The 15,000-nt window shown below is 47.1% G+C and overlaps 1 protein-coding gene across 1 annotated transcript in view; it reads right to left on the bottom strand.

Annotated features, from left to right (window-relative positions):
- tmem198a (transmembrane protein 198a) overlaps nucleotides 1–15,000 on the bottom strand; it is a 32,863-nt gene that overhangs the window by 6,088 nt on the left and 11,775 nt on the right. Inside the window, exons 2-3 of the mRNA XM_063214695.1 lie at nucleotides 13,253–13,491; nucleotides 12,486–12,819 (exon numbers count right to left, since the gene is read on the bottom strand). Of these exons, the coding sequence (XP_063070765.1) occupies nucleotides 12,486–12,819; nucleotides 13,253–13,491 (573 nt within the window). The remainder of the gene's footprint in view (nucleotides 1–12,485; nucleotides 12,820–13,252; nucleotides 13,492–15,000) is intronic.

The raw sequence follows: 15,000 nt of genomic DNA, 5'->3' as shown, positions 1-15,000 counted from the left end.
CATATTAAAACATTTTTAAATAAATAATCAAAGCTCAGTCATTTGTCTAAACAACCCTGGCATGTTTTTCAAGGTGTCTATTTTAGCAAGTGGCAATGTTTAATTTTTTTCCTGTTTTTCTGAGACCGTATGGACTTATGAAACTTTGTCGCAGAAAACAATGTCCTGTGGTGTGACATCATATTTTTGTTTAATTCTGTGGATAATTATCTATTGTTGAAGCTCCAGCGGTACATAAATTGTGACTTTAGACCCTTAAGAAGCCAATGGCAAGGGTGGATTTTAGATTTTTCTCTCAGAGTTCTTCAGTCAATCAATTATGTTTTGCTACCACAAGATGTATTAGTTTTGTAGTCCTTTGGTGTGACAGCCATAAAATACATTTTGACAATAGTGTATATTTTTCATATTTTTTTCTTATGTAGATGTATGAAAATGCATCTTACTAAAGGTGAAATTGTATTTCAGTTGGCAACGACATGGCTTTAAATAAACTCAAAAGCTCAAATGTCCTATGGTGTGATGATAAAAGTCCTATGGTGTGATGGTAAAAGTCCTATGGTGTGACACTTTGGAGTATCACACCAAAGGACAAACAGGTCACACCAATGGACTAGATATTTGAGAAATAGCTTTTAAAACAACTGGTAGTAATTTTTGTTGTTGTTGTTGTTGTTGTTGTTTGACTAGATAAATATTGTGTATTCAAATTACTTATTCCTTTATTGGCAATGGCCTTTGGAATTTATACTTTGATGCATTGTTGATGAATATTTGCTGTTGATTTTAGATACTGTCAAATGATATAAAATGTCATTAATGGTGCTTTGAAACCATAAAATATAACGGTAACAGTGAAGGAAAGATCAGTGAGAGAGTATATAGAGGAGTATAGATGAATAAAGTATGCTGTGGAGAGCTCAATATACAGCATAAATGTGCTGTCCAGCTTGAGATACCAAACAGGCACTGGCCACTACACACTACAGGTTCAATGGTGTGACAGTCATAGCATACCTACAAAAGTGTGATGGTCATGCCAAGGTCACACTTCAGTATGAGTCTTATGAGCTCTGCAGGTTACATTTAATGACCGCATGGCTGTCATTAAGAGTTACGATAGGCTGATAATCGACGATTCAAAGACTTATAAGTGTAAAGTGTATGGTCCATGGTCCATATTGACTACAACATTATATTATGATCAAAAGACAAAATAATCATGTTGATATATTTGTTTCTGGCTCAGTTTTGCATTTCTGTCCTTTAGCGTGACATGAATGTCCTATGGTGTGACATGTTTTAAACGCTCAAATATTTGTTTGAGCTAAATGATATGTTTGATAAACACTGAATATTGTATTAGGGAAGAACAAATTATCGTCCCTGAAAAGTTAGTATAAATTCGGACAATTTTGAACATTTAAAAGAAAGATATCCCTGTTTTTCCTCGAAGGTTTCTGATAATCTCACATCTAATGGGAAAAAAAATACTTAAATGGTAATTTCTCATTAAATTAAGACTTTAACAAATTGCAATAAATATGAAGAGTGTAACAATGTTCATAAAACTCCATCAAGCCATTTCTACATTACTTAATATATTTATTTCTTAACGTCACACCAAAGGACATATTTTCAGCAAATTGCTTTATCAACGTAAATAAATAATCAATGAATAGACCAACATTGTGACCACTTGGATTTTTTGAAAGATTAATTGCTGCACTACGTAGACATATACTTTTTTCCCTCATAAACAATGTTTTGTGAAAAAAATGTTTTTTGCTGCCTATCCGTCATCTACCCATGTACTCATTTCTAATTTGATAAATCCAACACGTCTCAAAAGAGTTGGGACGGGGATCAGTGAAATTTAGTAAACATCCAAATAAGATAAAACAACAAAGAAGAACATTTCAAAATGAATTGTACTGACGGACAATATAGGTGTCCAGGTATAAGATCATCACAGAGAGGCTGAGTCACTCAGAATTAAAGATGCAAAGGGAATAATTACCATAGTTATTACATACATTTTTGAATTCCCTTTGATTTACCACGATTGAGTGTATATAAGACATATTTTTGTTAATAAAATCATTGTATAGGTTCATGACATCATGAAATATATATTGGCTGTAGTCTCACTCTAATTCCTGGAGTGCTAGAGCTATTGAAAATTGACCATATTAAGAATGCTTAATGCATGAAAATGATACAGGGGTTTAACATTCTCCTAAGCACCTGAGCTCACTTGAAATAGACCCAGAAGACATGGGAAACTGTCCTTTGCTTACAGAAGTCAGCAGAAGTTGTAGAAGTCCATTCTTTTTGACAATAATAGAGCATTGCAGATCCTGTGCTACAGTGAAAATGGACCATCCAACTTGTGTTAGTGCTAGCTTCAAAAGTCAGCCTCCATGATGGCATGCGGATGCAGTAGTGCATTGGTTAAGATGTTCTCACTCATCTGTAGAGTTAAATACAGTGCTGAATGGTATAAATGGGTTTTAAACAGCATTAAAAGCCACTCATGCATTATATTTTGAAGGGAGATCTTCGATTACTGCCACATAGTAAGGTCAAATTGCATTCTCTACTATGTTTTAACAGTTTTGCTCCATCATAAGGACCAGCAGGTGATAAAATGGTGGGTTTTTGGTCAAGACCTGTCCCACTGTAAGCACTACAGAAAGGAAAACATTGCAAAACATGACAAGGAATACACCCACCATTTAAGCTGGTGAAATCATGTCCAAGATAGGAATTAACACTGTTTTTTATATAAAATCATCTCATCGGTTAATGTATTTAACTGTTAAGTGTTGTCTTTTGTTTTGTTTTTAGTCTTCCTCGACATTTGCTGCCATTTATTGTCCCCGTCCCAACTCTTTTGAGACGTGTTGGATTTATCAAATTAGAAATGAGTACATATGTCCCCCAAAACAATATTTTTTCTCGGTTTTAACACTTAATATGTTGTCTTTTCACTATTCTCCATCTAATGAATAGATTGAATGTTTTGAAAATGAGAGCATTTTGATTTTATTCACTGTTTACCAAACGTCCCAACTTCATCGGAGTTGGGGTTTGTAGAACCACCACATGAAAAGCCAAAAATAAGGAACTGCGGGGTAATCACCACAAATATGTAAACTATCAGCTGTCTCGTTAATGATAATCACAACAGGTTTACCATCAGTGATGTTTATATGAAGTTATTACTACGAACAGCAAGTCTTGTCATATTCCCTGCATTGCATTACATTGCATTTACTGTGTGCTACGCCCACTTCTAGGAACTAACATTCGCAACGCTGAGCAGTTCTGAGATGCCACACCGCTCATTTTGCTCATGCGGAAGTCGGTCCTAGCACACAGTGGAGATTGCCCGACTCTCCCTCTGTATGGCTCTGAGAAGATGTAGTGGAGTTCGAGAGGCAGTGGAAGAGGACAGAAAGCAGGAGTAGTGGAGAGCACATAATATAGCCTGGTCCTGACCATCCCATAATACTACCATTTCCATTTCGTATTCATGGTCTGGACTTTGTTTGATCTGACGCGATTGCAGGAAGCAGGACGGACATTTTCGGAAAAATCAGGATTTTAACTTATAAGTTGTTGAACAAACATGTCTGATGTCTATCTATGGCGATGTAGGGCCGTTTAACAGACATGTCTGACAGAAAATCCTACCGTAGGATAAAATTACAATGTAGGACCGTTTGTCAGAACACCGGTGAAAATCCTACCGGTCAACATCGGTCCACAGAAGACAGGTACCAGACGTAGTGCTGAGCCAAATGTCTTGGCGGAAGTACGTAGGATGGCGCGCGAGGCTAGAGCACATAGGGGAGGTGTAGTGCAGGCAAAGAGACAGTGGGAAAGGACAGAGCACATAAACAGGGCCGGATTATCGCACAGGCTAGATATGGCTGCAGCCTAGCGGACCCCACCTGCCAGGGGCCCCCACAGGCTAGATATGGCTGCAGCCTAGCGGCCCCACCTGCCAGGGCCCCCACAGGCTAGATATGGCTGCAGCCTAGGGCCCCACCTGCCAGGGGGCCCCACAGGCTAGATATGGCAGCAGCCTAGGGCCCCACCTGCCAGGGCCCCCACAGCCTACATATGGCTGCAGCCTAGGGCCCCACCTGCCAGGGCCCCCACTGGCTAGATATGGCTGCAGCCTAGCGGACCCCACCTGCCAGGGGCCCCCACAGGCTAGATATGGCTGCAGCCTAGGGCCCCCACCTGCCAGGGGCCCCCACAGAGTTGATATGGCTGCAGCCTAGGGGCTCCCACCTGCCAGGGGCCCCCACAGGTTAGGTATGGCTGCAGCCTAGCGGACCCCACCTGCCAGGGGCCCCCACAGGCTAGATATGGCGGCAGCCTTGGGCCCCCCACCTGCCAGGGGCCCCCACAGGGGTAGATACGGCTGCAGCCTAGGGCTCCCCACCTGCCAGGGCCCCCCACAGGATAGGTATGGCTGCAGCCTAGGGGCCCCCACCACAGGCTAGATATGGCTGCAGCCTAGAGGCCCCCACCAACCAACCAGCCAGCCTGCCTGCCTGTCTCACCAGTTAGTCCAGGCTCTGGAGGATTTGTATGGCAACACTGTGTACAGTGATTGACTGGTGCGCTCAGTGCAGCACAGTGTGATGCATTGTATTGCCGGCCCACAGCCCCAGGCAGACATGCAGACAGATGGGGGGAGGGACAGACAGACAGACAGGCAGGCAGACAGGCTGGCAGGCAGACAGACAGACAGACAGACAGGCAGGCAGGCAGGCAAACAGACAGACAGGCAGACAGACAGACAGACAGGCTGGCAGGCAGACAGACAGGCAGACAGAGAGACAGACAGGAAGGCAGGCAAACAGACAGAGGGACAGACAGACGGACGGACAGACAGGCAGAAAAACAGAAGGCCCGTCTGGCAATCAGCTGAGCTTGAAGGCAGCTAACGAGTTTAATTAGAGAGTGCAACAATGGGCCCTAATGAGGCTCCCGGGCGCTCAGCTGTTTATGGAGTTCTAATTGAGATGAGCTGGCCACTGCTCACAATAGGCTCTGATGAAGTTGCCGTGGCGATGACAGGACATGTATTTCATTGGATGGAGTTGGGCAGTGGTGACATTAGGCTCTGACAAGGTGTCCTTACCGATGAGCAGAGGAGGGCAAAGTTAAAGTTATGCCAGATTGCCAAGTGTGTTATGTCCTCTCAACACAGATAGTTTTCTACTCTACCCAGGGATCATCTGATTCGGTAGAATCGAGATATATAAATACGAGATACTTCATACTGAAGGAAATTAAGCAGTAATACACATAATACACACGGCACATATCCAACCTATCACTTATTTACACAAACTACATGTAGGCTACCTGCACAGCATAGACACATTACATTACAGATACACCCATACACTGTCCTGGGCCCGGTGTGTATTCATAGTCCGAAAATGGAAAAAGAAAACAGTTCTTGCCCTCTCAACTAACCAACCCTCAGTTATATAGCACTATGCACTCCAGGAGGCAGTAGTTTCAGGAATTATTAATTGACCTCTACAACACACTGCTGTCTGACGTGCGATTAATTCAAGTCGAAGAGGCCGTTGAAGCATACGTATGCAGTATACTGGCATCAGTATACTGTAGTGTAGTTGAAGCATATACGGTAGGTGAGGCAGCGGTATACTGTAGTGTAGTAGAAGCATATACGTATCGTATGTAGGTGAGGCATCGGTATACTGTAGTGTAGTTGAAGCATATACGGTAGGTGAGGCATCAGTATACTGTAGTGTAGTTGAAGCATATACGGTAGGTGAGGCATCAGTATACTGTAGTGTAGTTGAAGCATATACGGTAGGTGAGGCATCAGTATACTGTAGTGTAGTTGAAGCATATACGGTAGGTGAGGCATCAGTATACTGTAGTGTAGTTGAAGCATATACGGTAGGTGAGGCATCAGTATACTGTAGTGTAGTTGAAGCATATACGGTAGGTGAGGCATCGGTATACTGTAGTGTAGTTGAAGCATACGTATGGAGGTGAGGCATCGGTGTGTAAAACAAAAAATCTATTCCTGTCAGGTCAAGAGAGAGCAGTGATGTGTGGGGGGGGGGGCAAGAGAAAGCAGTGATGTAAGAGTGTGTGTGTGTGTGTGTGGGGGGGGGGGGGGGGGCAAGACAAAGCAGTGATGTAGGAGTGTGTGTGTGTGGGGGGGGGGGGGGGGGCAAGAGAAAGCAGTAATGTAGGAGTGTGTGTGTGCAGGGGGGGGGGAGTCAAGANAAAGCAGTGATGTAGGAGTTTGTGTGTGGAGGGGGGGGTCAAGAGAAAGCAGTGATGTGGGAGTGTGTGTGTGGGGGGGGGGGGGGGCTCAAGAGAAAGCAGTGATGTGGGAGTGTGTGTGTGGAGGGGGGGGTCAAGAGAAAGCAGTGATGTGGGAGTGTGTGGGGGGGGGGGCTCAAGAGAAAGCAGTGATGTAAGGGTGTGTGTGTTTGTGTGTGTGGGGGGGGGGGTCAAGACAAAGCAGTGATGTAGGAGTGTGTGGGGGGGGTTCAAGACAAAGCAGTGATGTAGGAGTGTGTGTGTGTGTGTGTGTGTATGGGGTGGGGGGCGACGGAAAGAGAAAGCAGTAATGTAGGAGTGTGTGTGTGTGTGGGGGGGGGGGGAGTCAAGAGAAAGGAGTGTGTGTGTGTGTGTGGGGGGGGAAAAGCGAAAGCAGTGATGTAGGAGTGTGTGTGTGTGTGGGGGGGGGGGGTCAAAGAGACAGCAGTGATGTAGGTGTGTGTGTGTGTGTGGGGGGGGGGGGGGGTCAAGAAACAGCAGTGATGTAGGAGTGTGTGTGGGGGGGAGGGGAGTCAAGAGAAAGGAGTGTGTGTGGGGGGGATGTGAAGAGAAAGGAGTGATGTAGGAGTGTGTGTGTGTGTGTGTGTGTGGGGGGGGGGGGGTCAAGAAACAGCAGTGATGGAGGAGTGTGTGTGGGGGGGAGGGGAGAGGAGAGAGAGGAGTGTGTGTGGGGGGGATGTCAAGACAAAGCAGTGACGTAGGAGTGTGTGTGTGTGTGTGGGGGGGGGGGGGGCTTTTTAGAAAGCAGTGATGTAGGAGTGTGTGGGGAGGAGGAGTGCTGATTGGGCTCGTTAGTGGCAATCATTAGTATGTGATTTGCTAACAAGTGGGAAAGGAGGGCAAAGAGGAAGAGGAGGAGGTGGGGAGGAGGAGGGGATGGGGGAGGAGGAGAGGAGGAGAGGAATGGAGGGGATGGGGAGGAGGAGGGGGGGAGGGGGGGCAGGAGGGGATGGGGAGGAGGAGGGGATGGGGAGGAGGAGGGGATGCGAAGGAGGTGGGGATGGGGGTGGAGGAGGGGAGGGGGGGCAGGTGGGGATGGGGGAGGGGAGGGGATGGGGAGGAGGAGGGGATGGGGAGGAGGAGGGGATGGGGAGGAGGTGGAGATGGAGGAGGAGGAGGGGAGGGAGGAGGAGGAGGGGATGGAGGTGGGGGTGGGGGAGGAGGAGGGGATGGGGGGCAGGAGGGGATGGGGGAGGAGGAGGGGATGGGGGGCAGGAGGGGATGGGGGGGGGGCAGGAGGGGATGGGGGGCAGGAGGGGATGGGGGAGGAGGTGGGGATGGGGGGGGAGGAGGAGGGGGGATGGGGGGGGGAGGTGGGGATGGGGGAGGAGGAGGGGATGGGGGGCAGGAGGGGATGGGGAGGAGGAGGGGATGGGGGAGGAGGGGGTTGCGATTTTTGGGGAATCAGCACACCAGGGGTTCGTATCTCGAAAGCGTCTTTGCTAACGACGGTAGCAACGTCCTTCGTACAAGTGACTCAACTCTCTCTCGACAGCAACGCTCACCACTAAATCCAAGGGAATGGTGTTACGTCTTAAGACGGTCTTAAGACGGTTAGCAACGACAAGAATCGAGAAACGGACCCCAGAAACATATCAAAACTAGAAAAGTGCTCCGAGATCACATACCTCCGCCAGGGCATGGCATAATTAGATAATGGACAAAAATAATCACTTTGCCAATATGAACGACTATATTCCTGTCAGAACTTTCAAAATGACATATTCACGTCAGTTCAGTCATTTGCAAAATCTACCTGCTTTGAAAGCTTGTGATCACGCGCTGATATAACTGTAGCCTAATTTATGAAGGGAATGTAATGATTTTGACCAACAAAACTGAAACAACTAGGTACAGAAGGGTAAGGCCATTTTTTTTTTCTTTTTGCCTACGATGGTAAATGCATCATTCTCATGGGCCACTGGTTGGTCTTGGCACTGTCGGTTGAAGCGGCATTTGCTTCCCCGCATTCCTCACATCACTATTCACCGTTGTTAATCAGTCCACGGGCATGCATTGCTGTCGGAATTTGTGGTCTATCTCGCAACTGGGCTTGATTTTAAATTTAGTGAAGAGGGTGTTTGACCAGCATTGTGAACTTACACACCCACAAATTCCATATTTTTGGCGATGGTAGGCCTACCCAATTAATTCGACATTGTCAACCAAAATGATCTGCGGTGGTCACTGTCCATCTCGCAACAATTCACTTCCACTTCACACATAGGCTATTTTAGGCAGCGGTAATTAATTTCACATGACTGTTTGTTAACTTCAACAAGGGTGTAGCCAAGACAAAAGGGTGCCTGCTGATGAGCAACTTTTTAGGTTGATAGCACTGGTTTTGGAGCTGGCGTCAAAGGAGACGGTGCTTTTCCTTATCGCTTTGGCGAAGGCACACCCGATTGGAATATTCCCCGGGACTGTCGGGCTTTCTGATCCCTGTCCCCCATCTCGCAAACAACTTTGAATGTAGCGAAGGGGATGTAATGTCGGCTATTTTACCAGCATTGTGAACGTACAGTCAAAAATAATTTTGGCAACGGTAGCCTAAATAATTCGACAGCATTGTGAACCTAAGTCACAGTCCACAACAGCATTGTGAACTTACGATCACATATTATTCCCATATTTTTGACAACGTAATTAATTCGACAGCATTGTGAACCTAAACGATCTGCGGGGGTGGTCACTGTCCATCTCGCAACAGCAATGATAACATACGGGCCAACACAATCACAAATTCCATATTTTTGGCAGCGGTGGTAATTAATTTGACATGATTATATCCTGCCTGCGGATGAAGCCTGCATGCGGATTAACAACTTTTTAGGTGAAATGCACTTCGTATTGGAGCTGGCACGGCAAAGGAGAGTCTCTCCCTGTTCCTTATTTTTGCTGAGAAAAGCGCAGGCACGCCGGTGCTCAGTGCTCACCGTGCGCACCTTGTGGCAGGCAGTGAAATAGCAGCGAGCGAACGAACGAACGAACAAACACAGACAACACAGAATCCCAGGCGATCACATAACCTCCTGGCGGAGGTAATAAACACTGGGCTCAGCTAGAGTGCAGTACTTACTGAATATACAGGCAGCATTTAGTAATAATGGTAGCATAGAATAACAAATTATTTGAAGTTGTCTTCAAAGGAGCAAAGTTGAGTCCTTTACAAACAAGAGCTAGACCCATAATATAATCACTGATGACACGCGCTCATATTTATACCACTGATTCTTAAACTGTGGCCCAGGGCCCACTGGTGCGGCCTAAAAGTATTCAAAGTTAACCTTGAAATCATGCTCTAAAAGCCTAAATCATATATTTTGTCTGTGTTGCGGGTGATTTATTTCAGTTTTGTTGTTTATTGGCTCAAAGGTGGGCCAAGAATATTTGTCAAAATTTCAAGTGGGCCCCAAGTTGGAAAAGTTTGGGAACCACTGGTCCATACACTGCCATTACACTACATGTGCAGTACTAAATTTGCAATAGCACTAAATATAGTACTGGTCTCGCTATGGTAACACTGGAGTCTCTGTATACTGCGCTCAACACAACACCTGCCTACGCCCCACAGCTTACATCAGTGTTTCCCAACCAGGGGTACGTGTACCACTAGGGGTACGCGAGCACACTGCAGGGGGTACTTGGAAAGATATAATTATAACAAATGTATGGAGCAGTCACATCAGGACAGGGAAATCGATATAAAACATGAATTAGGGGGTACTCATGGCACAACAAAGAGGTTTAGGGGGTACGCGAGACATAAAAGGTTGGGAAACACTGGCTTACATGGTGACATCATCACTATGGAAACCACACAGGAGCTCTCATACGCATCACTTCAGCATTGCCATGGAGTCTCCGTGGTAACCTGAGCATGCCAGGCAACATACACAGTGTACAACAGCAGACTAAATATAGTGGTGGCTTGGCCATAGCAACACTATGTATCATCGCTATAGCAACACAACACCAACGCACCACAGCTGGTATGGTGACATCATCACTTCGAGACCACACAGAATCTCTCTATCTTACTAGATCAGAGGGTTGCAGATTCAAATCCCACCCATACCAGCTCCAGGGACTGTAACCAATACCCTGTACCTAAAATAACTGTAAGTTGCTTTGGATAAAAGTGTTAAGTGAAATGTAATGTAACCATGGCTCTAAATGAACACCAGCCATCTGGTCAAATACTGATGAAAAATCAGTTTGGCTAATAGATAAGACCAACTCCCTAGCCACTTTGACCCATTAGTAAGTGCATTTCTGGGTAGTAAGATAAACATCTACTAGCCATTCTGGCTGCTGATGGAGAACGTTAATTTAGGGCCCTGAATGTAATATATGAATGTAATATAATGTAATCAGCATCATCATGGAGCCTCCCTGGTTACCCGAGCCTGTCCGGCAATACACACAGTCTCACACGACATGTGTTTAACAGCAGACTAAATATAGTGGTGGCTTGGTGATAGCAACACTATCTATCATCATCGCTATAGCAACACAACACCTACGCACCACCGCTAGCATGGTGACATCATAATCACTACAGAGACCACACAGGATGTCTACTGTTCGCTTCATCTCAGCATCACTATGGCGACCACACAGGATGTCTACTGTTCGCTTCATCTCAGCATCACTATGGCGACCACACGGGATGTTTTTCTCTACCCTGCTGTATACATCACATCAGCATCGCCATGGAGCCTCTCTGGCAACCTGAACATGTCAGGCAAGACATACACACACACACACACACACACACACACACACACACACACACACACACACACACACACACACACACACACACACACACACACACACACACACACACACACACACACACACACACACACAGTAGGAACACACACACACTCGCACCCCACAGTGCTAGCGGAGCTCCTGGAGTGTCTATAGGGGGAGATGGAGTGGGGTGCCCTAAACTGGCACGGCTGCCCCCTGCTGGGTGTTTATCATCTTCAAAGGGCACACAGGAAGGAGGCCACACATCTCACAGGAGAGGAGAGGAGAGGAGAGGAGAGGAGAGGAGAGGAGAGGAGAGGAGAAGAGAGGAGAGGAGAGAGAGGAGGAGAGGAGAGGAGAAGAGAGGAGAGGAGAGGAGAGGAGAGGAGAGGAGAGGAGAGGAGAGGAGAGGAGGAGGAGGAGAGAGGAGGAGAGGAGGAGAGGAGGAGAGGAGAGGAGAGGAGAAGAGAGGAGAGGAGGAGAGGAGGAGGAGAGGAGAGGAGAGGAGAGGAGAGGACAGCAGAGGAGAGGAGAGGAGAGGAGAGGAGGCACGAGAGGAGAAGAGAGGGGAGGAGAGGAGAGGAGAGGAGAAGAGAAGAGAGGAGAGGAGAGGAGAGGAGAGCAGAGGAGAGGAGGGGAGAGGAGAGGAGGCATGAGAGGAGGAGAGGAGACACGAAAGGAGAGGAGACACGAGAGGAGAGGAGAGGAGAGGAGAGGAGAGGAAAGGAAAGGAGAGGAGAGGAGTGGAGAGGAGAGGAGAGGAGGCACGAGACATATTTGACACATGCGTTTCCTCCTCACCTTCTGTGTGTGCGTATCCCTCTGCGGTGACCTTCCTATGACCTTTAAAGGTGCACTGTGTGATATAAGTTTAACATCTATTCCCTCCTCACCTTCGGTGTGTGAGTATCCCTCCGCGGTGACCTTCCAATGTATCAGCAGCCCCAGCACCACAGCCAGGGTGGGCCACACGCCCATGATGACCCAGGTGAACCACCATACCTATGACCTTTAACCTTTACTGTGACCCCTTTGCATACTACAATGTTCCCTCCTCACCTTCGGTGTGTGAGTATCCCTCTGCGGTGACCTTCCACTGTATCAGCACCCCCAGCAGAGCCAGGGTGGGCCACACGCCCATGATGACCCAGCATACCTATGACCTTTGACCCTTACTGTGACCCCTTTGCATACTACAGTGTTTCTTCCTCACCTTCGGTGTGTGAGTATCCCTCTGCGGTGACCTTCCACTGTATCAGCACCCCCAGCAGAGCCAGGGTGGGCCACACGCCCATGATGACCCAGCATACCTATGACCTTTGACCCTTACTGTGACCCCTTTGCATACTACAGTGTTTCTTCCTCACCTTCGGTGTGTGAGTATCCCTCGGCGGTGACCTTCCACTGTATCAGCACCCCCAGGAGGGCCAGGGTGGGCCACACGCCCATGATGACCCAGGTGAACCAGCAGATGTGGCGCGGCGCCAGCTTGACGCGCTCGTACACGTGCCGCACCATGGCCAGCATCTCCACGAAGTAGTCGACGGTGACGGTGATGACGGCGGCGCCGAATGCGGCGGTGGAGAGGGTGACGAAGCAGCGCTGCCACTGCAGGGTGAGCACGGCGAACAGCATGCCCGAGCCCAGCAGCACGCCCAGGGGCAGCCACATGGTGCGCGGCTGGTAGAACTCCTCAAGGACCTGTATAGCGGACATGACAGGAAGAATAAGAGGTTAGAGTAGGCCCAGGTTGGAGTCTCGGACAGTGCAACTCTACTGTAGTCCCCTTTGCTACACTTATCATGGATTTAGAGATTATTTTAGATAATAAAGATTTTTTTAGATTAACTAAACTCTTTTAAATTTAAAATATATAAAACTGAATAAAATAGATTTAAAAAAAGTTAATTCAAGTCAGATCTTTGTGTTGTAGATCGTGCTCACGGTGTTTTCTGCAATCCATTACGTCCATTACGACCAAACTCTGACCAAACACCTGATTATAATATCCGGTAGGTCTGTATCCATTGAAATCATTAACCCGATAACCTCACTTCCTTTAGCAAAACAGGAAGTCCCACCCCTGCCCCACCATAAACAGGACGTCCTACACAGGAAGTTGTTCGCTGCTTACCACTAGTGATGCCAGGGCGACCAGCAGCCCCAGCAGCAGCCCCACCATGAAGAGTCCCACGCTGCGCACCAGCATGGTGACCAGCCCGCACAGGGTGCCAATGCCCAGCCCGATGCCCACCGAGGCCTCCACACTCAGCTGGGTGTCCAGCACGCGCTCCTTGTAGCACAGCATGAAGATGACCACCGAGCCAAACATCAGGCCCGTCAGGAACATCACCGCCTTGAAGCAGCGGTAGCCTAGAGGGGGACAGACAGACAGGCAGACAGAGAGATACAGATAGATAGGGTGAGAAAAGTCAACGCCTTGAAGCAGTGGTAGCCTAGAGGGGGACGGATACACAGACAGAGACAGATATAGGGTGAGAAAAGTCAACGCCTTGAAGCGGTAGGGAGACACAGACAGAGGCAGACAGACAGATATAGGTTGAGAAAAGTCACATATTTGAAGCAGCAGTGGTAGCCTGTAGGACAGACACAGGCAGAGAGACAGACAGATATAGGGTGAGAAAAGTCACCGCCTTGAAGCAGCGATAGCCTACAGGGACACACACATGGGCAGACAGAGAGACAAACAGGGTGAGAAATGTCACAGCTTTGAAACAGCGGTAGCCTGTAGGACAGACACACAGGCAGACACACGGACAGACAGACACACACATAGGCAGACACACACACACACAGATATATAGGATGAGAAAAAAAATCTGAGCTTTGAAGAAGCAGTAGCCAGCAGGAAAGGGCAGACAGGACAGGACAGGACTTCATTAAATGGTAAAGAAAATGTATTAATATGATATCAGAACATCACTGCCTTGAAGCAACGCTAGCCTAGGGGACAAACAGAACAGGACAGACAATCAGGCAGAAAGGGGTCAGTAACGATCCAGAGACTTAAATTAAGTTTTGCCATCACTTCCTTGATGCAACTTGGGGGACAGGCAGGCAGATAAGGGGCACTGACGATTTGATAAGGAAACGTGTTTATTTAGCATCAGCCCTGTCAGTAAATGGTAAATAAAATGTGTTTATATATAAATCAGAACTGCCAGGCATGCATGTCACCTTGAGGCACCGCTATCCCAGAGGACAAACAACAACAAATAGGCAGACAGGCAGACAGACAGGCAGACAGACAGACAGGCAGACAGGCAGGCAGACAGGCAGACAGGCAGGCAGGTGTCATAATGATCGAGAAAGTAAAATGCATTTCACACCACTGCATTAAAATACCATTAGCTTGGGGGACAGATAGGAAGATAGGGTCACTGAATATACAGAAATTAAAATGAATTTACGTAAAATTAAATTGTAAAGTGCAAATGTAACGTGCATCTACTGTAAGTATTCATATGGAATCAGCCCTGTCAGGTGCATTAATGCTTAGAAACAGGGATAGTCTGTGGTGACAGACGGCACACACCAGACAGAAATGGATGATTAGATGAAACAAACATTCGGAGCTTATGCTGTCGCTCCCATAGCTCATAAAATATTGATACTTCAGCCACGAAACAAATGTCATGCAAAAATAAAAATCATGAAGCTTGTTCAGACGTGTGCACAATATTTTAATGCTCCAGTCGCACAACATTTTAATGTTCCAGTCCAATGCTTTCACAGATTCAGGTATACAGCTGTAAGTGGTGCAGTAGAACATTTGTCATGTATTGCATTGTGTGCGTATTGCATTGTCTTTACAATAGACAGGCAAAGCCAGGATTATAAAGTGCTTTGGGCTGGCAGAGA

Source organism: Engraulis encrasicolus, chromosome 13 (genome assembly GCF_034702125.1).
Source record: "Engraulis encrasicolus isolate BLACKSEA-1 chromosome 13, IST_EnEncr_1.0, whole genome shotgun sequence".
Taxonomy (NCBI): Eukaryota; Metazoa; Chordata; class Actinopteri; order Clupeiformes; family Engraulidae; genus Engraulis; species Engraulis encrasicolus.
Note: the sequence above shows the minus strand (reverse complement) of the source record. Positions and strands in the feature narration are given on the sequence as shown.